The 27,225-nt window shown below is 44.9% G+C and overlaps 6 protein-coding genes across 6 annotated transcripts; 2 read left to right on the plus strand and 4 right to left on the minus strand.

Annotated features, from left to right (window-relative positions):
* Positions 1-530: 530 nt before the first annotated feature.
* LOC128298355 (aminomethyltransferase, mitochondrial) lies at positions 531-1,848 on the minus strand. Its single transcript, XM_053034105.1, has 2 exons — positions 1,569-1,848; positions 531-1,495 (listed from the first exon to the last, which is right to left on the minus strand). The coding sequence occupies exons 1-2, from the start codon at positions 1,846-1,848 to the stop codon at positions 531-533; spliced, it is 1,245 nt and encodes a 414-aa protein (XP_052890065.1).
* Positions 1,849-2,530: 682 nt separating this feature from the next.
* LOC128299075 (uncharacterized) lies at positions 2,531-3,811 on the plus strand. The gene is made up of 2 exons (XM_053034928.1): positions 2,531-3,652; positions 3,719-3,811. Exons 1-2 carry the CDS (start codon positions 2,531-2,533, stop codon positions 3,809-3,811), a joined length of 1,215 nt encoding a protein of 404 aa, XP_052890888.1.
* A 1,092-nt stretch (positions 3,812-4,903) lies between these two features.
* Positions 4,904-6,161, minus strand: LOC128298992 (uncharacterized). Its single transcript, XM_053034818.1, has 5 exons — positions 5,970-6,161; positions 5,643-5,893; positions 5,442-5,571; positions 5,034-5,375; positions 4,904-4,963 (listed from the first exon to the last, which is right to left on the minus strand). The coding sequence occupies exons 1-5, from the start codon at positions 6,159-6,161 to the stop codon at positions 4,904-4,906; spliced, it is 975 nt and encodes a 324-aa protein (XP_052890778.1).
* A 1,948-nt stretch (positions 6,162-8,109) lies between these two features.
* Positions 8,110-9,491, plus strand: LOC128298091 (uncharacterized). The gene is made up of 4 exons (XM_053033825.1): positions 8,110-8,720; positions 8,782-9,118; positions 9,191-9,349; positions 9,417-9,491. The coding sequence occupies exons 1-4, from the start codon at positions 8,110-8,112 to the stop codon at positions 9,489-9,491; spliced, it is 1,182 nt and encodes a 393-aa protein (XP_052889785.1).
* Positions 9,492-11,445: 1,954 nt separating this feature from the next.
* On the minus strand, positions 11,446-13,071 carry LOC128298090 (uncharacterized). Its single transcript, XM_053033824.1, has 5 exons — positions 12,440-13,071; positions 12,035-12,362; positions 11,902-11,973; positions 11,750-11,836; positions 11,446-11,550 (listed from the first exon to the last, which is right to left on the minus strand). The coding sequence occupies exons 1-5, from the start codon at positions 13,069-13,071 to the stop codon at positions 11,446-11,448; spliced, it is 1,224 nt and encodes a 407-aa protein (XP_052889784.1).
* A 10,666-nt stretch (positions 13,072-23,737) lies between these two features.
* LOC128298478 (uncharacterized) lies at positions 23,738-25,894 on the minus strand. Its single transcript, XM_053034228.1, has 2 exons — positions 24,854-25,894; positions 23,738-24,781 (listed from the first exon to the last, which is right to left on the minus strand). The coding sequence occupies exons 1-2, from the start codon at positions 25,892-25,894 to the stop codon at positions 23,738-23,740; spliced, it is 2,085 nt and encodes a 694-aa protein (XP_052890188.1).
* Positions 25,895-27,225: the final 1,331 nt, after the last annotated feature.

Below are 27,225 nucleotides of genomic sequence, written 5' to 3' on the forward strand. Positions count from 1 at the left end.
CCGCTGTAATCAAGCGCGAGGTAGGACTTTTCATTCATCTTCCAATGAAATGAATCGTTTCAAAGCTTTTGTTTTTTGCTCATCAGACGTCACAACTGGTCATATCGTTTCATCACTTTACAAATCTATACCACGTCGAATTCGAAAGGATAGTCAAGATAAGTGCGGATCAGATGAAAGCTGGTAGCGGAACCCTGCATGTTGGACCAATGGAGTTGAATTGGCAGCTGGCATTTTCGGTACGTTAATGACTAACTGGTTGCCAGTTTGCGCAAAGATTAATATGCTTTATTTTTTCTTAGATGGTGGGCACTATGATCTCGTATCTCGTAATTTTAATCCAATTTGATCGTAGCGGCGTTGGTGTGTTTACAACAACAACATTCTCGTGAATAACTACCACCATAGCAAAACAAACAAACGCAAATCATATTTAGTCAGACCGAGCATGTAAATCACTTGTAATAAAACATGATATTGTTGTTTATTCTTTACACCACTATCTCACACTGTTGTATATGTGAGCAGTTTTATTTAGGAGCCTGGTAGTAGTGTGTCGCCACGAAGGGCATCTTCGAAACGGTACTGTGGTAGTGCTTATCGCGCACTTTAAGTGTTATTTCAGTGCCCGGTTTTTTGTACTCTTCACGGATGTAGCCTATCGCGATGTTTTGCTGCAAGCACGGACTCGGACAGCCGCTGGTAATTTCGCCAACTTTCTGCTGCTCGTTGTTGTAGATATCCACATGCTGGCGTGCTGGGGCGGCTCCCGAGTCCATTTTGAAGCCTACACGTCGGCGCGTGACACCGTTCTTTATTTGCGAGACAATTTTGTCCGAGCCCGGGAAGTTGTTCTCGGCGCGACGAGCTTTCGCTACCAGCCAGAGTAAATTGGCTTCGACAGGCGTCGTGCTTTCGTCTATATCGTTGCCGTACAGACACAGGCCTGCCTCAACGCGCAGCGAGTCTCGTGCACCTAGACCGGCTAGCTTTAGCTTTCCGACGCTCGGGTCGAGTAAAGCGGTCGCAATATGTGTTGCTTTGGTGGAGGGAATCGAGATTTCGACACCATCTTCACCGGTGTAGCCACAGCGAGTTATCCGACAGCCCTCCACACCGGCAATTGTGTCGGTGGTAGTGTTCATGAAATACAGCCGTGAAAGGTCTTTGGTACAGAGCTTCTGTAGCGTCGTGACTGCGTTGGGTCCCTGGACGGCAAGCAGCGACTGATCGTCGGAAGAAAGAAATTCCACGGAAACGTCCTTGCCTTTAGCTTGGAACGAAGCAACAGCAGCGGATATGTTGGCCATATCAACATCTTTTCTAGATGCGTTCGACACGACGTACAGCAGATCGTCTGCTACTCGGTTCACGATCAGATCATCCAGAATGCCTCCGGAAGTGTTGGTGAAAACTGTAAGTGAACCAGTTCCGTTGCGCAAACCCTTGATGTCGGCCGTGCAGGTAGATTCCAAACAACTGATAACATCTTTGCCTGCAAAAGATTTCACAAAATGAGCATCCTCGAACTTCGGCCGATTGCTATTCCATCACGTTCTATCTGTTACCTCGCAGATAGGTCTGCAACATGTGTGAAACGTCAAAGATGGAGCCATATTCGCGTGTATAGAGATGCGACTTGATGATGCTCTGATCGCTGTACTGCACCGGCAACCAGTACCCAGCAAAGTCCACTAGCTTCCCGCCCTGTTGCTGATGGAAGTCATAAAGCGCTGTTCGGCTGGGTGTTTTATCCGAGGCAAAGTGTCTCGCCAGTGTAGCTCGGTTTGATGATGAAACACGACTGCACCCGGATCGCACCACATGGCGAAGAATATTGCTTTGCATTCTATCCGCTTCTCCGAGAATGGACGAACGTATCACTTTCACTTGTTATGCACAAATAAAGACGCTCCCAATCCATCCAACCGAACCGCTGGGTAATCGGTTGAGTCGAACGCTATCAGTACTTCACGCGGGATCAGCATCCCCGGCATCAAAAGGCAGAGGTCATTTCGACCCAAAAGCACCACCAACACAGAGAAAGCCGCATGGAATCGGTACTACAGCTCAATGCGTTATCACCATGGAAGAATCCCTAGGGGACATTAGAATCGGTTGGTGATTGTTTTGACGAATGGTGCAAACCATCGATCCCGGGAGAACGATCGTTCAGGCGATAAGGCAACAATTTCACGTTTGACACAAACTGACATCTGGCTCTCTGACGATCATTGCAAGCACGGTAAAGCACGGGAAGGCATTCGTTTAAGTGCCAAGGAAAGGTGTCGAATGTAGTGCACACTTTGTTGAGCATGTTGAGCACACAATTGCCGTGCTGGAGCTCATTATGTCATTGCATACGGATAATGTTTGGACAGAATATTGTATGAAATTACTCGAATGTGAAGTCGTTTGTTGATGGAAGAGCCGTTACATGATTTATGATAGTCTATTATTCACTTCTGTAGCCCTGCATGAGGACGCTCAGTAATAATTGGAATCTGATTTCATAGGTCAATGGTTAGTCATGTGTTTACGGTACAGAAATCCACACCATATCTACGATGTGGTACGTCCCTTGCTAGCCTTTTCGAAGGTGTTTGGACAAACTGCATTTTCGATTGTGGGCGAACCACCGTACGTGCAGATCAAAGTAACTCGTCTCGAGTTTGCAGCATTGTTGATAAACTTTGTGGGGAATTGTTTTTGCGCGTACATCAATATTGTCAACATTCGTTTGACCCGATTTACCGGGTCAACAGTGATGGATAAGGGACTTAGTTTTCTGTTCCCATTCGGTGCTGCCGTTATGACCCTGTTGGCCATCGATAACTTCTTGCGGCGCAACCTTACCTGCACCATACTAGCACAGCTGTTCGCAGTGGATCGGTCTTTGCAGCGGAAGAACCATGACCTTAACCAAAGGCGACAGTTTGTGGTGCTTGCGCGGCTACTGTACACGTTGGCTGGGCTCATCGCACTTGGGACGTTGTTCACGCTCGGAATGAGTTTATTTTCTGAAAATTATCTAAAAAATCACATGATTAACGGGTTATCTTATGCGTACACTGGAGTACAGTTTATGATAGTGAATTTTCATTTCGTTGTCACTGCACGGTTGGTTACATATCGACTGGAAGCGATAAAATGCTGCATAAGGAAACACTTCGAGTCTGGATCGTGGTGGATCGAGCAAAAGCCACGCTGGGGACGCCGGATGGATCCAATCGATGTCGTCGCGGAGCTTGCTGGAGATTTCGCTACCTTGACGCGTATCGTTGACCGAGCCAATCAGATCTACTCGAATCAGGTCGTCGGTCTAATCTGTGGTGTAATAATGTACAGCATTTTCGTAATATACGCCAGCTCGTACACTTATTTCGCTGGAAGTGTGCATGAATTTCGGTTGACTTTCATTCTGCTGACAGCCTGGATGTTTTACATCCTCATGGTTGGATTAATTTTCTTCTCGGGAATGGGTGTGGAAAACACTAGCAATGATATTGTGAATCTGCTGCATGATGCTCTGCAGCAGGAGAACGATGTATCGACCAAGCGCAAGCTTGTTTGCTTCTCACAACAAATTCTTCTCCGACAGCCGAGACTACGATGCATGTTTTATGATTATAATTGGAAAACGCTGTCAAGTGTAAGATTCTCCGGCCAAAATAGATTTTCCGTGTGGTGTATAGTAATTGCTACTGTTTTGTTGCAGATGTTTGGGCTGGTGGTTACCTACCTAGTAATACTGTTGCAGTTCGACATAATAACTGACCGTTCATCCAATGAAGTTCCCTTGCCTGCGTGAAAATAGCTGAGCAATTGACAGAAGCAACAATTCCAGATTCCCAACTGGAGACCCGCGTTGGAGCAACAGGATTCGAAATGTTTAACATATCGTCAACTACCCGGGGGCTCGTAATGAATTGAAATTTCATCATAAATGACGAAATTAATTAGCCGAATGAAGTATTTAATGATTTTGTGACATTTTATACCGTTTATCATCGGATTCTTTGCCAATCAACCAGCGAGGCATTCCTTTATCCCTCCGCCGGCTGGTGGCTTAATTGCATCTCATTAATTAACGGCATCGTGTGTGTGTGAATGTTTGCAGAAAAAAGCTACACTTCATTAATTGATAAATAAAAATCTTTATTCCCGAACTCGCACGGTCGATGGATGGGAGCATCTGTTGCGTGTGCAAAATTCATTTTGGGCGGACTATCACCTGTTTGGTAAATTAAAAGCATTGACAATTCTTCGCAGATTAATCTTCACCCGTGGAACCGTTGATGTGTCGCAGCAGGATTGCAGAGCGTAAACTCAAATATAGTACGGGGATTATAACGGCAGGCCCCGGTTCAATTGGCGGATTGTAAACAAAAAAACACAGTTATGATCGATAATTAAATTCCCTTCAGGGACGCGTTACTTGTAAGCTGGCCTTTCGGGATGTATGCATTGCGAAGCATTAATTTGATTTAACATTTACTATTTGTTTCGAATTTTGGCGGCACAAAGATATGGAATGGGTGGGATTGGATTCAAATTTGATTAGTTTTGACACTAAAACGGAATCGAGTTTTATCCGGAGAGCTGTACCTTTTGTAAATGGTTATGCGCAGAATTTATGACGCTGTTTGGAGCATGTGCGTGTTGGGCAATGGTTGAACAGTTTTATGATGTATATTACGATGTTGTTTTGCTGTAGGTTGCAAACCATTTGCCATTTATTGCTTCGCTAATAAAAGCGCATGACTTGCGAGGGGGGGTTGATACAATCGTTTCCGAAACCGCTCGTTTGTAGTTGTATGATGTTTGGAAAATTGAGGTTGATTTGTATCACTATGGGTGCATCGTGCGTATCAGGACGCGGGAGAAAATGTGGCTGAAATTTTCACTGTTTTATATCGAACTGTATCATTATAATCAGATAAGTGGACGCTTCACTGCAGGCCTGGAAATGTGTATAGATGTAAAACAGAGATGTAAGGAGAAGCATTTTGATTCTGTGTTTCCGAAGTTACCTTCACCAGCAATGGCCAGTCAACGTCAAAAAATCGAAAATCAATGCTGGGCGATCGATGGTTCATTTGTTCGGAAAACCGTTGTAGAAGATCCTCGATTTCAATGTCGTCAGCTGTGTTGATGAAGCGGTGTATTAACTTCCAGGTGAGAACGGTTCGCTTCTTGATATCTCCTGCCATCCAAATGGTGCAAATCGGCAGCAAGCTGTAGCTCATTATACCAATCATGTAGAAAATGCAATCTCGAAGTTCGATTGCATCGTAATGGTAGAACACGACACGAATTAAAGCAAAGGTGGTCAGTATATTTGACACCAACACGTGGATCATGGTTAGGACGGTCTGTGGAAAGGTGTAAAAGTAATAAAATTAATTTCACCCTAATCTCCACGATGAATATTTTCCCACCGTAATGGCAAAACATCTTGAACAATTGTTTGCTATATCGCCGAGTTTATCGTGCAGCCGCATCAATGTCCTGATCAGCTCCATAGTGTCCAGTGTATTATTTTCGAAACGATCGCAATATAAAAGTTTCCTAATAGGAAGGAGAAACCTATTCTAGTCGTATTGCCCATTGATAATGAACAGAAGTTTAAGCAAGTTTACCTGAGTAAATCATTAATAACTTCAACACGGTACAGAATGTGATAGAGTAGTATGTTGAACACGGTGTTGAACAACATACCGGCCGACCAGGAGACACTAAGGAATGTGAGGACCATAAAGTGCTTCATCCAAAAGCTAAAACCTCGAATAGCCGCTAGGATAATGAGTGGAATGCCGACGTCAATTGTAGTGAATATTGTTGCAATGATGTGGAAAAATTGGTAGTTGTGAGGGTAATTGTACTTCTTCATCTGTAGGGAAAAAGCGAGAAGATGGAAATGAGAAGTTGGTGGTATTATTTTTAAGTGTAGAAGATGGCACACTTACCAAATTATCGAAAACGGCCAGATCGTGTGATAAATGGGAGATTTGAGGTTTGCGCAGCAAAAATATCCAAGGAATGAACACGACTAAACCGATTGGTATTTTAAGCAGTATGTCCAAACCTTTCTCTACGAACTGCGAGCTTGATGTGAAGAGTAAATCCCATGATTCGGTCGTAAAAACCATGTAGATCATGTAAGCTCGCAGTATCGTCAGTGCGATGGATGAGCAAAACTCGTGGACGGTCGCTTTGTCGGCCGTGGGATTAAACGGAACAGTGTACGCACCGAACAGTCGGGAAGTATTCCAGACGAATGAGAGGGAGTGTATGTGATCATTGATTTTCGGCCACCAGGATACAGCAAACTCTCGACTATTTTCAAACCCAAAAACGTCCATAACGCAATTGTCAGTGCTGTACAACGAACTGACCGTGGGACAACGGACATTCAGTTTATAAAACCTTTGGAAAACACCTCAATTTAGATGGGTGTGATTAAAAAGACATTAGCGCCTCATTCGACACACAAAATATGCATATAAGCAACAGTAGTGATTGTGATGAGATCCCAGTGTATCGAGCACCATGGGTCAAAGTGTAAGCAATTGGTTTCTGGCCGAACCTTACCACGTGTTTGATGTCATGAAGTATAGTGAAATATTGTGCAGCGCTGTAGGAGTTAACATTTATCAATACGTTGGAAACCCAGCGAGCAGAACAGCCAAACTCACCGTAGCAAGACTTGTTCACTTTACAGTGCTACATGTGCTGCTTATGGTGGTTGCTGCCATCCATGCCAGCATCCCGTACGAACTGGTGAATAATGGATCGATGATTGTAACGTACGGCATTCGGACGCTGCTGATAGGCGGCATGTTTGGAACATCCGGTGTAATTATGTTTCTAGCTTGGAAATGGAAGTCAATCATGCAACTTTTGCAGAAAATTCATCAACTCGATCTGAAGGTAACGATTCCAGCTCGAAATACTGATTATTTTCATGGTGCCCTATTGATCGTTTGTTTGCATTTAATGTCAGTTTCAGCTGATGAAACATCCAATGAATTTTGTAGCTCACAAAAAATACATCTTAACAGGTGGAGGCCTGTGCTTCGCCCTGTTTCTTATCCTACTCACCAGCTATAATGTGGGCACCGTGATGTACGTTGATGATCCAACGGTTTCATGGCGAATGGTGTTCGGACAGCTTTACTTCAATGTCATTTATTTGACGATTGTGTTTCGGTTCTATTGCTTGGCGTGTGTCGTGTCGTTTCGGTTTGTGCATTTAAATAATGCACTGAGGTTAAGATTTGACACCACCAATGGAGAACGGCATGGTAGATGGCTGGATGGTACCCGATACCGTGGTGGAACGGTACAGGAGCGAATAAGAGTCGTGCAGAAAATGTCTGACATGCACCATCAGCTGAACGAAATAACAGACCACATCAATGGAGTCTTTGGAGATGTGGCCATAGGAAACATGTTGGTGCTGATGCAGTTCTGTGCCTTCAACGTCTTTACGTTGCTTAAAGTGTACGCTAGCAATGATACCCGCACGCGCATGTTTGCCGTGTTTAATTTTGGTGGCAGTTCGTTCTACACAACGATGTTCATGCTGTTCGTTCACCTGTCCCGAACGGTAGCCAAGGAGGTGAGAAGTAGTATGTAATTAATGTATTTTGGATGATTTCGTTTTCAAATGAACGTAATTGCAGAGCAAGCTGACGGGCGTTTTGATACACAAGGCAATGAATAATGAAACTAATGACGAACTGATTCGATCTATGGTGCTATTCTCGCGACAAGTACGTAACCGATCGGCCATTATTGGATCAAGAAATATCGTAATCGATTGGCCATTCGTATTTCAGGTGCGTTTCATAATGAATTGGGATCGTACAAACACGTATTCTATTCAACATTCCTTCATCTCTTTAACAGGTTTTAGGCGTTTTAGTATCGTATCTGGTAATTCTTTTGCAGTTTGATGCATCTATTCGATTGAGGTAGACCGGAAGACGAGAACTAATCGTTATGCTTTTATCTTGATTGGTCGCTGATTATCTGGAGTCCGAGTCCGGAAATCTATAAATTGAGTGTTTCGCTGTTAGATTCTACGCAGTTTGGTCAGAAGAAATGAGGTGGTTTATCGTAAATTCAGTATACGAGTCAGTTAGACCGGCGTATTTGGCTGGAAAGGCTGTAGGAATCTTCACCCACACCATTGACTTTCAGCAATATGAGCTAAGTAAAAGTGCTAAAGATCAGTTTGTGCTTGTGGTGGGCCTCCTGCTTGATGTGTACGCGCTGACAATAACAAGCAGAACGACATTCAGTTTTTCCGAGTCGATTCTTCTTAATGTGGGAATCTATAGTTCTGTAAATTTGGGCATTATCATCTCGCTATGCATAACGCTTTCCAATCGGCTCTTCGGGCGTCGGATGTTTCATATTTTTGAAACACTCAACCAGGTGGACAACATCCTGACTGGTTATGGATATCGTGTGGACCATCAATTAAGTCATCTTATCTGTTGCATTTACATCACCACCCCGGTAGTAACGAACTTATTAATGATGGTGTCCACATTCTTCATTTCTGATGATCAAACATCGCAGCAGTTTTCGGCACTGGAAATCATAGCGTTTCTACGCACGTCGTTAGTTTTCATGATTTTTGGATCGTACACGTGTTTGACCGTTACTTCCATTTATATGCGCTTTCGAGGATTGAATCAAGTAATAAGGTACGAATAGTAAATTGTTCAATGGTTCCAACGCTTTCAACGAGAGTCTTTCTAATTGCAGTAACGAGTTTCCTACCTCACTAGCGGACGATGTTCATAAACCAAGCATTCGAGAAGTAAAAGATGTTCTTGGCACTCTGCGCTGTTTCGGAGATGTACATGAAAAGCTGAGTGAAGCCATAACCGACTTTAACTATTGTTTTGCCCTTCAAATACTGCTAATGATGGCGTCTGCCTTTGGATACACGTTATTTTCAATCTTCGGCATAATCCATGAATTATCTCATCCGGCAGTGGATATATCGCGCAAAGTGTCTATGAATAATATGATCTACGGTTGTATCTACTTGTCGTTCATTATCCAAGTTGTAGTAGTTGGAAGTATAGCAACGCAACAGGTAAATCAAATGATACAAAACGCATTGCGAAACAAAACTCAATGACATTCTTTGTCATGACTTTCCATACAGTGCAAGCGAACTGCAATATTCGTTCACAAAGTTGTATGTTACGGGTGTTACGAGCTATCCATACTTAGACAGTTGAAGTTCCTTTCTCAGCAACTGCGAAGCAACGCACCGAAAGTGTCCTGCTTGCTGTATGACTTTGAGTGGCCGTTTTTAATTTCGGTAAGGCATGATTCGGTTGAATATGATTTAATATGTGCATTGGGAATGAACAGCTTCTCAATTACAGGTAGCAGCTACACTTCTGATGCATGTAATCATTCTTGTTCAATTTGATTTGTCAACTATTGCGAATAAAGTGTGAAGTGCAACTGCATTTGGGAGTATCCGATAAGTTTCGTATTTCTGGGATGAAAATTCACCGTGCAGCTATTGGAGCAGCTATTTATCAACGTTAATAATATAGCGGTGGTATGGATTTCCCGTTGCCACAGAAGATTGATGTTCGTAAAAGCCAATGCATCCATCATTTAGCTGTTCGTCAAAACATTAGTTACGGTCGTTGCATCGCGTGGCAGCCGCGAGGGAAGGGCTGGAAATTGAAAAGTTGGAGTTCCAAAAAAAAAACGGCTTCTCCCTCCACTAGCAAATGCCACAGCATGTCTCAGTGTAAGATTTTAAAATCTATCTTCTTGCTTACCCGCGGTGAAACAAATCACGCCTCCTTGGGAGGTTAAATCCTAGCTCGAGAGTAAGATAAGAAGTGGCCGGTGCAGTGAGTGACAGTATCAAATATATCTTTTGCAGAAGGCTGCTGGACGCTGGGCTTGGATATCATGGTTGGGATGGGCATCATACAGTGTTATGCCGTCTATCTCGATCCAGCGCTCCAGTCCACATTTAAGCAGAAGTATCGCAGACATAACGCAATCCGCACAAGTTAATAGGAAACTGCCAGGACGAATGCGAAACCGACAAAAACGACAAGTAAAATTTATCACGTAGCAAGGACCCGGACGGATGGTTCGTAGGATGGCAGAACCTCCGCCATGCCGTCGGCTACATGCCGCCGCGCCTTGTGGCATGGGTCGGTGCGTTTTGCCAATCCCAACCCTGTCAAACCGCATCCGGTCTTGTTTTCATAGTTCGTCATCTATTATTCATGGCTGGGTTGCAGTTCCATCGGTTCATCTTCTGGCCGGGTTTTCTATCCGATGGACGTGGGACGTTGCTTGTTGCGGGAGCACTGCTTATCGAGGTAATCACACACAAGCAAATCAAGCGGCATTGTGGTGTGGCACAAGATGTATAGCCTGCGTGGAGAAGGTCTAGCCCGTCGAACGCAAAATTATCTGCCTGATGGTACGTGAGCTGATTATTGGCCGTCACTTTTCAGCTGACCAATTGAGGTGCTAACAGACTGAGTGTGACGGAGCGGGATCGCAGGTTGGGGCTTAACACGAGGGAAAGCTTTCAGAAAAGATTTAGATGTGGGGAAGAAAAGTTTGGTTAGCTGAGTTGTGCGTAATGTGGAGAGTGTTAACGAAAAGGTGGAAATCATATATGTTATTTGAAGCGTACTGTGTTGTTTGAAGATGTTTCTAAATAGAGTAAAGTAAAGAAAAGGTTTCAGAACCAACGCGGAAAAGAAAAAATCCTGCTGTCTTATATGATAGTCAATTTATAAAATATAATGCGAAACCTTATTTAGTTTTGTCATATGTGTTGCCATTACATTTAATATCGTAATAACACTTTTCTAATGGTTGGGTTAGCTTCCGTAAATATATCTGATTGATCAATACACAGACACACGCACTTGCACAAGCCAGATGTGGAAATCTCTGGGAATGTATATTTAATGTTGGCGAAATGCACCGACGATAGCATAAAAATCCATTCAACAAAGAAGCATGAAGTCAAAGCAATTGTTTCGATATTTCCGTTTGGTGAAACTACTTCTGGAAGTGCGCCAAATAATGCCAATAAAGGCGGTAATTTGTATGTTTGGTTTTTGTCTCAGCACTGGACAATGAGTCGGACACAACGCAATGTTTCTTGCACGCAGAGAGATGAAAGTAAAAGAAAAGAGAAGTTTATGCAATTGCACGATTTGAGATGTGACACCGAGTTGCAGACATTTAGGCGCGTAACAATGAACACGTGTGCCGTGTTCATACCGACGATACTGAATTCAATTTTTGGTTTTTGCATGAATCTTGCTTTTGCATCATGTGCTGTAATTTGAAAATGAAACTTCTCCTTGTTTAAAATTTTTTAACTGGATGCGATTTGCAAACGTTATTTTCCCGAACTGTTCAGATTACGGCCAGTGTACTGTTGCTCTTGAAGCTTGCTGTTCGCAGCTGCATAATGTCGAACTGCACAAGTATGTTGAGGTAGGTAGCAAACGAGGAAATCATCTGAAAAGACAGGAAACAGAACTGTATGTAGACACTTTGGAACATTTCGGAAGCGCTGTAGAATAGCAGAAACACTTAAATACACTTGTGCGGCAAGTTTTAAACTTCAAACTCTTAACATGATTTTGGAAAGTCGCTATAATGGGGCTGGAAAATGCATGTAAATAGTGTGTAATGAGACGTTTCGCTTCTCTCTTACCGACAGCAAAAAGTCCCAGTCGATGTCATAGAAGTAGCACGAAGCTTTTGGCATTTCGTGACTTAGTTGAATGGAAAATGATCGAAGCTGAAAGTGTATGAGAATTACTATTATAGGTTGATGATTTTCTGCAGAGCTTTTTCTGTACTTACTTGCTCCACAACTACTGCATTGCAATCATTATAGATGACTGCCTTATGCAATAATATTGCTGTGTGTTTTGCCTTAAAAAAGTTGATAGAAGTTATTCAGTAATATTCAGGAATATCCAATATAAACCAATACCTTTTTGTGCAAAAAATTTCCGGCAAACATGACTTGCATGATGATCAAAATAAAGAAAAAGCTTAGTAATATTTGCGATATCATGATAGTATCGAAGCTTTCGTCACTACTGACAACCATATACACGTGTATGATTGTAAACAAACACACCAAGTTAAGTCCAAAAGCACTAGCAATGATGTAAAATATGTGTGCAAAATAGCATCGATTGTACATCTGCACCACAGTTCCCAGCTTCATGTACAACAAGGCGATTGCTTTGATTGTTTCCTTTTCGGACAGTGGGAGCAATGCTTTATTGGTTTGTTCGTTGGTATGAAAGTATGAGCTGAAAATAAAGCCACCCATTGTTAGGTCAATTGTTTCTCTCTTCCCGAGGAATGTTATTGTCAGTGTGATGCTTACCAAAACGTGACATTAATTTTATGATACCGATAAACTATTGCCCAGAGCGTCACACAGCAGTAGCAGCTGGTTATGATGTATACCAAGTTGCACATGACGAAACCGACAAGGGCCACGACGTTCTTTCCGGTGTCCATATCAAGGAGAAAAGGGTTCGTAAATGAGGTCCCGATAAGACAGCTGATTTGAATAGCAACGGAAATGGTCAGGTACGCTGTGCTGTAGAAGTACTCCGCACTGTAATCGTGAGTGCACCCAAGTCGCTCCAATCCAATGTCCACCTCCATGATCAGCTCTATAATTCGATTGAACTTGTACGCCTGAGCATAGTTAGCGATCGGAATGCCGAGCAAAGCGATTAACTGGAGCGTAAGAAACAGACTGAGGATGAATTCGATGAGCGACGAGTCGAAGTACGCAGGGCTGTCCGTTCTGGGTGGTATACCCGTACTGTAGACAATGTAACTGTTGAAAAACATAAAGCCAACAAAAACAAGCACGTCCTTGAAGCTGCGCCGCATACCGATTGCATCGAACGATACGGTAAACGAAATGAGTCCCACAACTTTGGCAATGTAATACATCGCACGCAGCGTTTGAACGAAGCTATTTGCCCGGAAGAATCGACGCATCTTCGTCGTTGAAGCACTAAACACACGCGAAAATGGTGGAAAAGAAGTTGGACTATTTTTCAGCCAGTCGATACCACCATCCGGATGATCGCTACGCGGGGTTTGTGTTCATTCGCCCGGAACCAGATGGCGCCGATAGGTGACCGGTGACCAGCGATGGAAAGAATTAATTATTCCAAAAAGGGTCACATTAAAGCATCCGATAACATCGGTGACGCAAATGATTAATGAACGAATTGTGGGTGTAAGCGATAATTGATGATTTGCACTGAGGGTCATTCGTGTGTTCGAACGGGGGGAGTACAGACAGGAAAACGGGGAAAATAATGAAGGATTCCGAAAGTAAATCGAACGGCAAACGAATTTCTCCGAGCGAAAGAATACAAAGTGGTTGTAGAGAGTGGAAATTAAGTCATTGAAAGAGACAACAAGTCGTCAACTCAATTTTTTGTGAAAATGTTGTTATTTAAAAATGCATTCGCTCCAAATAGTGTGATCTTTAAGTTAGTTTAACTACATGATAATGTTTTTTTTTTTTTGGAAACAATTATTGGAAAATTCTTCAATTAGTTTTTCAATCCAAAAATGCGTGCGAGCTGTCCACTGCGTGTTGCGCGTTCAAGTACAATGCGTTTTGTGGGATTCGTCCCCCGTCAGTCACGCACCATTCCCATTAGTTAATCTTTTGATAGCTTCATTTGTGTTGGATGCAATGTCACCCGGCCATAGGAAATGGGTTGGAAATGTTTTCCATGAAATTGACTTTACGTTCCAGACCGAAAAAAAGAGCTAACCAAGCGTTATTAACCACGCGACAGTGATTGAAATAAATTATACCGTGTTTCCCATATCCTTAGGGATGTTTTCTAAAGGCTGCACTACACACTTGCCTTCCTTTGGCGAGGGTTGCAACAGCACTCCATCAGGTAGCGTGGCAAATTTAATGCAACAAACACCGCAAACGTGGCACTGGGCTGGTAATCCATCAACGCCAGGAGCACCCTCGGCATCGTCAATAATATGCTAATTCATTCATCCCAGCTGCTCTTCGGGGCAGTTCCGTTGCCTACGTTGCTCATATTGATGATGTTGACCACGGCGTGGCAGCGCTTCCCGTGCTTGGGTGATGTCGAACACGGTTTTACAATGAGCGGTGCAGTTGCAGACGGCATTCCGTTTGTGCACGTGTGAGAAAGAACGTTCTACCTTTGTCAGTTCCCGCGTGGAAGAGGGAACGTTTCCGGGGGACTGCTTTTTCAGACGACATTTCGGCTGATCCTTTTGGGGGACGGAGCCACCGGAGGTCACAGACGGACCAGGAGTGTACCGGCAGTCCGTCGTCGGTTTCAATGGCGGCTCAATGTAATGCGATTGTGGTGAACAAAGCGAGCGGCAAAGAGGTGGCAATAAATTTTGAATTACGTCCCCCTTGGTTAAGTCTCCAGCGGGCGGATTGGAGCACCGCTAGGGAGGAAGGGGAACCGCATTGAAGGGTTGTATCCGGGACCCTGGGTCCTTTGAAACTGACACCCTTCAGCCTTCCACCACTGTAGACGGTTCCTGGACTGGAGAAAAACCGATGCCTTTCGGTTTCGATGTTTCCCCAGGGTACAACTTATTGGAACGGAAGGTGATTTATGTGACGGTTGACGTTTTGCATGCGATCCGCAACGTACGTGATCAGCTTGTGATGCTGAACGATACCGGGGCGCATCGAACATTGCCGGTGGTAGTAACATTAGCTCCCCCGAAAGGTTACAAAATCGAGCAGAACCGATAATGGGATCAGCGGAGAATCGCTATCACATAGCTGGAGTGCCGTATCAGGAAACGTCGTTCCGGAAATCTGAGACCGATGAAATGTATATAATGCTTGGCTGTGGACATATCCTTTTTACGTTCGCATATATTGAGGTATGGCTTGGCTCATAGATTTCTCCCGCGAGGATATGCGTCATCGTAACGCAAGGTGACAATAGGTGTCGCTGTTGAGTTTGAAATTATTTAACAATTGGTATTGTGTGCATTATAGTAATTAGCTCTTATGTAAAGCGGCTAGCGGCCCACAGGCTAGCACATGTCACGTGAGACACTGGGGATGGTTGTGATTATTCGATAATTGCACGGCTAATTAGTATGGAGACGCATGGTGCTAGCGTAAAGCACTGATATCATTGATGTTTTAGCTAATTGTTTCGAACGGACTAGACCTTAACATTATCTTGGGGATGTCCCAACGATTATAGACACAAACTTCCAGCATCATTTATAATTATATACGATGTATCTTGTTCAAATCGGATAATAACGATGGTTAGACGCAGTGTTGTGTTAAATAGCTCACCTTGGGCAACTAAGAGAGAGCGTACTTTATCGGTGATTTGGAGTCAGTAACTTAACAATAAAAAAACGTTTAAACTTTAGAGCATGAGCTAGCATTTCGGCAAATTGTGAACGAATTCTCACAATCTTTAGGTCAAAGTTGAAGAGCTCCTAGCTCTTTTGGCCTTAGATCTCTTGTGGAATATAGATCCCGTGCATTGGTTCACCTCGGTTCGGGCATTCTCATTCGTTCATGACGTAACACTAGCTTCAATAAATCAATAAGCCAAGTTGAATGCAGTTTTTTGGGTTTTGCATTAAAACATGAGATTCATTCCATGCATCATAAGCTTTCTCAAGGAAGGCGTGATAAGCAGTAGCATAGATCCAATATGATTCGATTTCCAGTGAATTGAAGACCGTAGATGGGCGTAGGTGATCAGAATATTGAACGAACTCGGAAAGGTCCAAGAGGTCCGTACGACCATTTGTTTACTTCTACTTGCCTGTTGTGATTACGATGATGGTAGCTCTGCCAACCAAGCACAAATGTGCTGGAAAACCAAAATGACCATAAAATTTACCTATTTACCGCTTATTTGTAAGAGTAACGCTCGCCTTCCGTACGCTAGAATGATGCATTTTTAGGGTACGTTTTTTGGGGGTATGCTTTTGAACATGCGATGGACTACGGTGCTCGCCACAAATTCATCGTTCCATCGCTGGCAGGTCCAGCTGTTTCTTCTCGTGCCTGCCGAGCATGTTTGACCCGTACAGCCGTATGCAGCCTGGCAGCCTGGTGGCTATCCTCGCATCCGGTGCATAGCTAAACAAAGCCAACCGCCACGACCCGGACCAAGGAACCTTGGCTTACATTTCCCTTTTACCGGTCGGTTTGGAAAGCATCACGTCACTCTGCCGCCGCCTCGCGCCACCGGCATTCCATTCCGCACAGTAAATATGGTGCAGATAGTTGAACAATTTTGCATGCAAACATAAGCAATGGAATATATTCACCATGGTCCATTTTCATAAACGGGCCATATTTCAGCTCGTTTCCATGTCTCGATGGTGCTGCCGCATCGTTGGTCAGCTAGGTCCAATGGGAGGGGGCGGCAAGGGCAATGATATGAGGGGGATACATAACAACATCAGGTGGAAGAGGGAGGGGGGGGGGTTTGTTAGTGTTGACCACTTGCAGGGGCGAAGATCAACATCATTATCGAGGAAAGCAACAGCATCAACGGCTGGTCCGGTGCCGCTTCGGTAATGTGCACTGACCAGTCAGAATCATTGCCTGCGGGGGCAGCGGACGAGACATTTGCCAATTTTCTTCTATCTAGCCCCTGATGAGGTTAGGTTCATAATGACATGTTTACGTTGGTGGAGTTCTTTTTTTGTCTGCTACATGGGTGCGTGGTTAGTTGATGAATGTTTTAGACGTTGTTGGATTAAAACCGTTTTCGAACCCCCGCTGCAGAATAGAACATGTTGAACGGTAAGCCCATTAAAAGTGACATCCCATTAAGAGCCATGTCCATCATATGTTACATTCTGATATTGATGCAAAAAACACTGCACTCTAAGCCTGGAACTGGAGTGGAGTGCAAGAATGTTGCTAATATGAAAGCAACAGGTGCTGCATGTTCAACGATTCTCAGAACTTCTTGTGTTTCGATCTGTTGACTTTGACGTGAATTCAGACATTGTAGCAGCCCTATTTCATGATAGTTCTAATGGCATTTCAGGATGCTGAGAAGTGCAGTGAAATATTATCTAAGCTGCAGCGCATTGAATTCGGAATATCCAGTTCTATTTGCGAACTCCAAAATGGACCATCCCCGGTGAAAGACAGTGAAAAGCTGCAGCTCTCTGTATTCTTCGTACGAAAGAGCATTAGCTGACTGTGAACGTGTAATGTGTTACTATTTGGTTTAAATTGCTTCCCAAATTTGTTCTCCTTCCGTGCGCGCAAACCAAGCGCTCACGTTACGTACCATGAAGTGTTTGCCGAGGCGACTAAATGCTCGTGCACCAGTTTGCTGGTTGTAAACCACTTGCACGGTTAGAGTGTGCCGAAGAAGAAGAGCGTTCTAATGTAATAAGCATTCTACATCAAAAGAATAACTGTCTTCGAGGAACATTTCCACCTGTGAAGTGAAGACATTTGGTATGATTTATTCATAGTGTGAATACAATTAACTGTCAGAATGCGCCACTTGTTCAACTTCAATGTTTCAGCGCCGAGTGGGGTGGATGGGACCGAGCTGACTCGTTGTTCGCTGGCTGCTCGGCAAATGAACATGGTGACATTGCAAATTTAATCAAGTACAGCTAGCAGCTATGGATGAGCTGAGGTCGGAACTCTGGGGCGGAACTTCGTGTTGAATACCCAGCAGCTCGCAGCTTGAATAAACACTGGAGGCCAATGTTCATTGCAGCCAATGGAAGCGCGCGGCCAGAGGTCAGAAGACGGTTTTGGCAATTACGGTTGCTCCGGAAGCTCATGGCGATCCGTATCATCTTTTGCCTGATGCGATCTCGGTTGGGAGGTTGTTTTTTATCTTGGCCAGCGCCGGCGTAACGATGAGGTAATTCAATCGAATCGTTGAAATCGAGAGGCATTAGAGCCATACCCTGGTACATAGAGACCGACGCGCACGGTAGTTGCCGAAGCTACTGAACGTATGGCTACAGCAGTGAGGCAACGTTGCGATCTCGCAACTGCCACATCCATTGCCGCCTGTGCACCGGTTGCAACCGGCCAACCATATGCGCCCGAGTCATGAGGCTTTAATAGTCTGCTAAGAGAGCCAATAAACATAAACTGCAGTTCCCAGTTATGCTGGTTCCTCTGCTTCGCGACATCCGCATCCAAGCGGTGTCTTCTGCATCGCCATCAGCATGGTTTGTCCTTGTTTGTAGAAAGCTGATCGTTCGTCCGGGGTCGCTGGGTTGAAGAATACAGCAAAAGTGCACTCATTGGAAGATGCGTAACACATGCAACGCTGTTATCTGCCCTTTGGTCAAGAGAAGTAATGTGCAGAAAAGTATTGCGTAGGTAAAGTTAGCAAAATAACGCTTAATGATAACGTTTGGCTAATGTACATGTGTTGCTTGCAAAGCTTTAGCTAATTTTTAATACAAAAACGCTTAGAACAAACAGTAAAACGGTATCTAGGAGGATTGGTGCGGCAATTTCATCGCGAATTTCGCTGTCTCGCGAAAAAGTGAAAGTCTGTGCCCTCCAAAACTGGCCTCTGGATGGGATGAAAGGTGGCAAGAATTCAACGGTGCGGGATGTCACGCGTTGGCTGAGATGCACCGTTGAGGAACGAGAGAGAGAGAGAGAGCGAGAGTGAGAGATTGGCCAGTGTGTGACCTTTCGTTGCATTATTTCCACCCCGTCCTGTTGCATTTTCTTCAGGGCTGGAACCGGTGAGACGCGGGCTTTCTGCTTCTTCTTCAACATGCATGCCGAGCTTCAATATCCAATTTCATATTCACCGTGCCAACCGAAAGCCCAGCGTTCGTGCACAGAAGCACGCTCTTTGAAGCGGTTCGGTGGTGTTTCTGGAAGAGCTCGTGAAGAGGTCGAAGAGCGATGGAGATGTCGGGTAGGGCAAAAAAGATGTGCCATCCTTCCGGCCAAACTATTGCAACATCATGTCGTCTTTCGGAGGGAAAACGCTAGCGGCATCCGATCAGAGCCCGTACCGGTGGCCATTCCCAGCAAGCCGGCTTGATGCACTTGAATCTTTCGCGGATCTGGTGGATATTGCAACATCGAGTAGTGTCGTGAAATGCATCCACGACGGTGGGACCTCGTGGGCGTTTTGGGATGTGAGCCGCGGCAGGAAACTTTCCTTTTGGCGAGATGAAATAAACGATGCAAATTCCTCTTTTGGACAATGCAGCACCGGGAGCACGGGTGATTGATGATGCAGACTGTGCATCTAGCCGGAAGAGGATGTTGGTGCGGATGGCGTCATATGCTTCGAGAGCTGCACGTTGTGCACGTGACTTTCTGTGTGCCATCAGTTAGCGGCATGGTGGGCGTCTTTTTTGTTATTCTTACGTGTTCTGGATTTTTTATTCGCCCCGGCATGCATCGGGCAATAAAATATTGAAGGAATAATTTTCGGAGCATGGTTCGTGGGGAATGAGTAAAATGAAATTAGTAATACAATTTATGATCGCGTGATATGGTGGATGGGTTTTTTTTACTAACCACATTCTAAAAGACTATTAGCGATGCATTCCGGGTTTTTTTTGGGGATGTGTTGTTGTACCATGCATCAGTGTATGTGTTGAAACTTGGCTAAAGGAAACATATTTTTTTCCAGGAAAATTGTTATATCGGGCCATCCGCGGGGAGATGCAATGAAATGAAAAAAGTACGTTCTTTCATGCCGTAATCCAGGATAGACAGTATGCTGGTCTTTCCTATCCATCACTGGATATATTTACGATTCGTGGTAAACAGAGGTACTTGTGGTTGTTGCTTTTTTTGTCGAAGGACACGCCTTGCTCGCGCCTTTGGATACTGCGAAATGTTTATTGCATCATTTTTTGGACAATATTTCGGGCAGCACTCGAAAGTACTTTTGTCGGATGGGCAGAACGTGGGGTATCTCTTGGGCACTTGGGCTCGCCGAATCTTCCCCCACGTTTGGATGCGCCCACAAAAACGGGTAATGGAAATAGCTTGGTCCTCTCTGGCGAATGGGCTGCCAGAATACGGTACGATAAAAATGGCTTTTTGCGAAATGGATGAACATTCGACTTAGTGCCGACCGGATGCAATGGAAATAAAAGCTACTTTTGATGGGAAGCACCTTGTTTGCCCTTCGTCCCATCGGCACATCTTTCCCCACCCGAAAGGTAGCGGAAGAAGTTCTGGAAGTAAGTATTTTAACCTCGGCGTTTTACGATTATTAACTGCGCGAAGAATCATTAATTTTGATGATAATAAACAAGGTCGGAAGATAAAAGGAGCAACGCGAAACACGGTTTTGGATCCTTCGGTTTGGTTGGTGGTTTGGTGGTGTTAGGAGGACACGCGGGAGCAAAAGTATTCGCAAATGCAAATCACAAATGATTAATATGGTGCACAATCAGCCATTTTCCGCACATTTGTTTTGTCGGTATTTCTAAGCAAGAAAAGAGTGTTAACTAGCAAAAAAAGGAACTTTACGCAGGACACGCGCATTACATACCGATGTTAATAAGCAAAAAAGTGGGTGCTTTACTAATTTGAAATTAATTGCTACATTAGACTTGGCAGATGAAAAACTGCAATGCTTCGATGGTGTATGTGAGGAATTTTCAATTAAACAAGTTATGATAAATAATGAAATTACTCATTGTTTGCTACATTTCCCTTTTATGGTTACGTTATTGACGCGTTGGTGGATCGATATGACCAGACTCCACCGACCACAAGCACTGCAATACGTGCATCGGAGGAAGAAAAAAACTGCAGTAAACCCGAACAAAGAGAACAAACCACACACTCACACACTTCCTAAACCATCAGACACCATCCCCAGGTGGGGACAATCAGAACGTGTTATCTGCTTTTTATATCCATGGAAACCAGCAGCGTTCTACTAACAGCCCAGCACATGCTAGCCCGGATGGTTTTGGTGCCGACCATTAGATAAGGACATCAGAGATACGGGGAAAAATGCAACCAAGAGACCAACACAGAACAGAATGGCGAAGGTGTTTGACTGTTACTCGCCTGAGAGAACCGATAATCGTGCTTTTACCGAGCGTTGATTATCCGTGAGATTATTGAAATGGGTGTAATGAAGGTGTACGTTTATTGCTCCGAAATGGGGACACGTCCCACGAATGGGGGTTTTCGCTTCGGTAATTTGCACTGACCACGCCATGTCCACAGCGCACACTAGTGGTAATTACACGGGTAGTGGCGATAGTTTGTTGCTTACTGCGGCATCCTTGGGGTTTTTTTGGTTGGCTTGTGCTGACAACTTGCAGCATCTGCTTTCAGTTGAATGGATTGTTTAACATGAAGGGGAAACATGTAGGTTAGGTTGGATTATTGCTGTGGACAAAGAAGTTGTTGTTTTTTTCGTTACGACTTATTCGATATTTAGGGATTTTATTAAACTCCGGCTGTTTGTACTATTTAGAGAAACATGTCCTAGCATTATTCGTAGAGATTTTGTAAGGTTTAATGTACATCTCCTATCATATGAATTAGGCCATATGAGCCATTAATTAAGTTCTCTGTGGCTTCTTTGTCCAACTTCCTATTGCGGTATCCCAAGTAATGATGAAAAGGAACGGGTTTTGCACAGTAAAACACTTTCACGATCTCTTGCTTGCAACGTTCCGAGTGCTGATGTCGCTGTTTCCGCACTATACCGAACGGGTCCCGAGATTCATACGGAAGCAGTCGATTGTGTAAAGTGAAAATTACGCGATAGAACTGAATGTCGCGAAAGTGAACGCGACCGACCAGTTTTGGAACAGAATGTCATGCAATAGCGCAGCACGCTGTTAGCCTCCTGTTGGCATAATGTTCCTTTTGCGCCAAACACGTTTTGGCCACATGTCAGATGGAAATGAAACCAGCTGACGATTACATCTGCCGACTAGCCGCGCGGCTAGCCTTTTTTGCCGTCGTTGGGTGGATCAGTAAGTGGGAGGTAAATCACGATGTGGCATTTATGCTTTTTTCCGTTTAGAAGCGAAACCGGGAATCGTACTCGTCTCGAACGGGAATGAGCTAAATGTTCCCAAGGGACCAGTGTCATGATGCCGGGAACCGGTCTCGGATGATTTCACTTATCGATTGAAGGTTTTTAGGGATTGCCAGTGACCGTAACCACAACTTTCACTGAGAATCAAACACCAAGGCCATCAGAGAAAAGCGTCGATAAGTTGTGGCAAAAAATATTTCCACAGAATTTTTTAAGTTTAAATTTAAATTTTTAATTGTTTCTATCGTTGCCCGGATCGTATTTCCTGCCACTTTTACTAACGCTTTAATCCGCTTCCTTTGCATATTTTTAATATTGATGCAGTAACAGCAATCGAATCGATTTATTTTAAAATAAATATTGCATCGTCTCGAAATTAGTACACCGGAAACCAAGAGCGAAAGTATGCAAGGGGATGCAATGCACTTTGAAGAGTTGAATGCAGATGAAAATATGCATCGACTTTTAAAATCTGCACAAATGCGACCGATGGTTTTGTATTGAAATGAATGGCAGAGAATGAATGGAAAAGCGGGATGGAAAAATAATGTAAAATGTAAAAAAAATTAAAGTGCGGTCATTTGTAATTCTGCCATATTGAATATTTCATTCCGCGGGTTCCCTATCGCATTCCTAACACACACACACGCACAAAAATACAGGCACACAACAACAAAAAAACGAGAGAAAATAAACCGACTCTGTGCATAAATTTTACTCCACGGCAACTATCACGTGCCTGAAGTTGCTGTGTGCATCGACGATCGGTTAATATATTCGTTGGTGTGTTAGTTTTTTGTTACTGCTTCAGCTGAAATAAAAGCCTGCTTTATACTTCAGGCTTTTCTGATTGCTTTTTGTTGTTGTTGAGTACATTACCTTGCCCGAAAGGTTAATATTATAAAGAAATATTATGTTCCTTTAACGATATGTGTTCTATCATCGATCTGTTTACTCACCTTTCGCGTGGCGCTTTCATCAGTGGAACTGCTGGTCAGTTTTTGTATGGTCTTACAAGGTCATTATTATGCACAGTGATTCCCGTGAAATTTATGTTTTTCTTTATTTTTCCAAGTAGTTTACATTTTACTCGCACCTACTTAGCATACGCTCAATACAGTTATCGTATAAGTTTTGCACACACTCACTTCACACGCTCATGCTAACACACCGTACCATACAACACACACTCCCATACGCATACACTAACGACCGTGGCACGGCGTTGTTCAACGGTAGATGAAATAATTAAATACTTAATTACAACGGACATCATCTCATCTCGCTTTATGCTATCAATTACTACCTTGCTCGCATTCTCCGCTCGATAATTCGATTTTTAAATATCTCTCGGTTACTGTCTTTTGAAGATCTAGCTTAATACTTCCTTGAGATTCTCCGCTCCTTACAGTATCGATAAATCTGTTGTCTATACTGGTTGATCAATGTTCCTGTCCACGATCGCTGTAGATCAATTGATCCGAGAGAATATACAAGGCAGTACCCAAAAGCGGAGACGATTACTTAGAAGGATGGTTTAGGGGATGAAATAAGTTAAACAATGGAGGTGATTTGGGGAGGGGGTCTCATTCCAATCTTGGCGTAATACTTCATCGTTTATGTCCTATGTGTCCATTAGGATGATCTTGTAGAGTTTTCTGACCTTCGGGGCTTTTCAAAAACACAGACACCTCGCTGTGATCAATGTTGGGATCGTATGAATCGTGCTCTTCCGCTGCCCGATGTTGCTGAGGCTGTTCGATAGCACTCAAGATGGATTGCAGCAGTCCCTCGGAAAGGATCTGTTCGTGTGGAGCTGACCCAGCACCTTGCGGATCGGCCGACTGGAACTGTAGCTGGTATGAGCCATGTTGGCCCTGAACGGGTATGGTAAGACTTTGGGATTTCTGGGCGGAAATTAGCTCCAATCCGCCAAGACCACCGTCGAGACCGGGCAAGCTAGATGTTTGGACGTGTCTGCTGGAACTCTCCCCATTATAGTGCTCCTGGATGCTGTTACTATAATCGGCCGAGTAACTGGCGGTTGCCGATGGTCCTACGATGGAGAGTTGATTCGTTTGGATCGATTGCTGCACGTCCACGGAGGTTGGCCCATGTCCACAGTCACTGGAGACGGACACCACATCGTGCGCTTGGTAACGTGGTTCCTGAACGTAAGCTTGCGCCTCGGGCAGTTGATGTTGTGTGAGGAACGGTTTGGCTGGCTGTTCCGAAGGTAGTGAGTTCAATTCCAAGCTGGAAGGCCCGGAATGCGCCACATCACGCGTTGGTGGTGGCAGATAAACATCACCGGAGTAGGCCGGCTTGGTGCCAAAGTTTTCCTGATGTTCAACGGCATGGCCGATCGATTCGATTAAACCTTGCGGTACCGGTGGACGGTAAGCGATGGGGTGTCGTGGAGGCGATCCAGATACGGGCCATGGTTTGAGATTTCCACTGACGCTGCCATGGGAGATGCCGAGCCCGGGATGGCGCATCGGTGGTCCGTAATGGGGGGCTGGGGGGAAATGTAACTTCTGGGGCGGCGGTGGTGGAGGGGGTAGAGGTTTCGTAAATGATGGTTTGTATTTGCCGGGAAGGAATGAGTCCGCCGGGGGAGCTCCATAAGAGTCGCTGATAAAGTTCGAATGAACCTGGGAGAAGAACAACGGGAAACAACAGTTTGGTTAGAGAACTGAGACGGAATACAAAAGCGTGCTTCTTACCTCGTAGCTGTTACCCTTGGACAGATCCAATCCGGAATGGAGATCTGAGTGGGAATTGAAAACGGGCCCATGTTCCAACTTAGGCAGTTGCAGCCCGATGTCGCCGGTGCTCACGACTCCACCGCTGGATTCCAGCTGATGATGAGTGCCTAAGAAGTCACCACTTGGTGGCGGTCCGTACGAAGATTCTGGTGCGTGTACTTCGGGTTGAACGACGGGTCCGGCAATAGGTTTCCATCCGTCACACTTGATCTCCGGAGGAGTAGGTGGAGCATGGACCGGTGCGGCCGGATGGTGTCCGAAGGAACCGGATTGATGTCCGAAGGAAGACGATTGTACGGCGTAACCAGACTGGATCGGCGGACCGTAGGCTGGTTTAGGAGGACCGTACAACGGCTTGGGTGGGGCCTGATGCAGTGGAGGACCGTATACGGGCTGTGGAGCAGGTACGGGCGGTCCGTATGCGGGTTTTGGAGGAAGTACAGGTCCTGCGGGAGGTCCGTAGGCAGGGGCGGGATGAGATGGTGGCCCGTACACAGGCTTTGGAGCGTGATGGTGATGGGAATGATGGTCGTCATCGCCTCCTCCGAACCCGAAGGTCGAGAACAGTTGCTCCAGGAAGGAGGAAGATTTCTTATGGTGCGTCGGTGGTGGTCCGTGGTATTGAGGTTTGGGATATGAATGGAAAATGGGTTTCGGAGCTGGGGCTGGTGGTGGTCCGTACTCAATGTTTACGTTTGGCGGACCATAGTTTTGGACCGGAACTCCATACTCCTTGTGAGGGACTTGCACCGGTGGTAGAACCGGAGCTGGCGGTGGTAGATCTGGTGGAGGCGGTGGATAGTGAGCAACTGCAGGAGCTCCATAGACAGGGGCAGGCAGTTCGGGACCAGTCGCTGGAGGTGGACCGTAGGAATCCGCCAATGGTGCTTCCCTACGCTGGGCTTCTTGATTCGATTGATTTGCATTGTTATTCACGACAGCGGAGGCTGTTGACAGCAACAGAGCTCCACACACTAACGACACGACGAGCTTAAACATCTACGAAAAGTAGAAAAAAGAAAGAAGCCAGGATTATTTCAAATTTCGATTTTATTCCCACATCGTAATAAAAGGTTGGTATTCGGCTCAGCTTTTGCATCACCAACCACACCCAAGGGCACCATCCATCTTCTCTTGCTCTACTCCCCACCGTTGGTGATCACGATCACCTGCGATTACTTGACCCGACTTGATCATTGAGGCGTTGGCTAGTGGGAACCCTAGCGGGAATAGGGCGAGGGTTAAGTTCAAAAAGATATCGAAACGAGGAAACACCAAGGTGCAGATAATGGACACTCCTCCCTGTCAAGACGATCGTTTTCTCTTCGCTATCTTTCTTCTCGATTCGTACAAGGAACTTCACAACTAGTGGAAAAAAACGATCATTATAAAGATTATGATCTCACTGTGTACCGAAATATGGCAGGTATTCTCTCATTCTTCAGTCAGTTCCGTGAGTGAAAGTGATCGTCACCCTCCGAAACCACCTTGGGCAAAAAGTGGTGGTCGTCAGCAGACATCAGACGAAGCAACTACCACCTTTCGCCCTCTTTCTCTCTCTCCCTCCATCTTTTCCTCTCTAGCTATAGGAAGCGTAACTTTCGATTTTCATTCCTTGTATATGAGTGTTTTCGTGTGTTGAGTTTTTTTTGGCACGCAAAACGACGTAACCTCTCAGCATCATCAACATCACAACAGTGGTGCTTCTGCGGAGCGGATCGATTGTGACGGGATAGGGATAGGGCCCCGAGGAACGGACGCCGTTTCTCCGATGGTGGTTTGCTGTTTTTAATTAGAAATTCCCCGACTTCCCGTTACGGAACCGGAACCTAATTGCCCGAAGCGCCCAGGGTCGAGCGAGGATGACGCTGTATTGCCGTTGTAGCGGCGTGTTGCTTCGGGGTGCTGACGATGACATTGTTGCGGTTACTGATGACGTCGTCTTTTGAATGTTACCGGCAGATGGTGATTCCCCGTTTAGACGTTGCTTGAGACACCGGTTACAACCTCCAGGTGGTGGAGAGAAATTGTCACCCACTCATTTGCCAGTGCCGGTGAGACTAAACAACGAGTTTACGATTCTACGAGCTTCACCGAGTCATGCATTTGATTTTAATACGCCACTTGAAGGTGCGCAAAAAGTGTACGGATTTGCATAACAGTCGCTCAGCCCAGCGCACGCATGCAGCCAGCCATTGAATAGCGATTGCGATTTCACGGTTATGTTCACACGGAACATAAAACCATGCATCGGTAGGAGAAACCCATGCCATACACGACAAACGGGTGTGGCTCGAGTGCGACCGGGCGCGATCAAGAACCACAAAAAC

The sequence above is a fragment of the Anopheles moucheti genome, chromosome 2, assembly GCF_943734755.1.
Source record: "Anopheles moucheti chromosome 2, idAnoMoucSN_F20_07, whole genome shotgun sequence".
NCBI classification, from domain to species: Eukaryota; Metazoa; Arthropoda; class Insecta; order Diptera; family Culicidae; genus Anopheles; species Anopheles moucheti.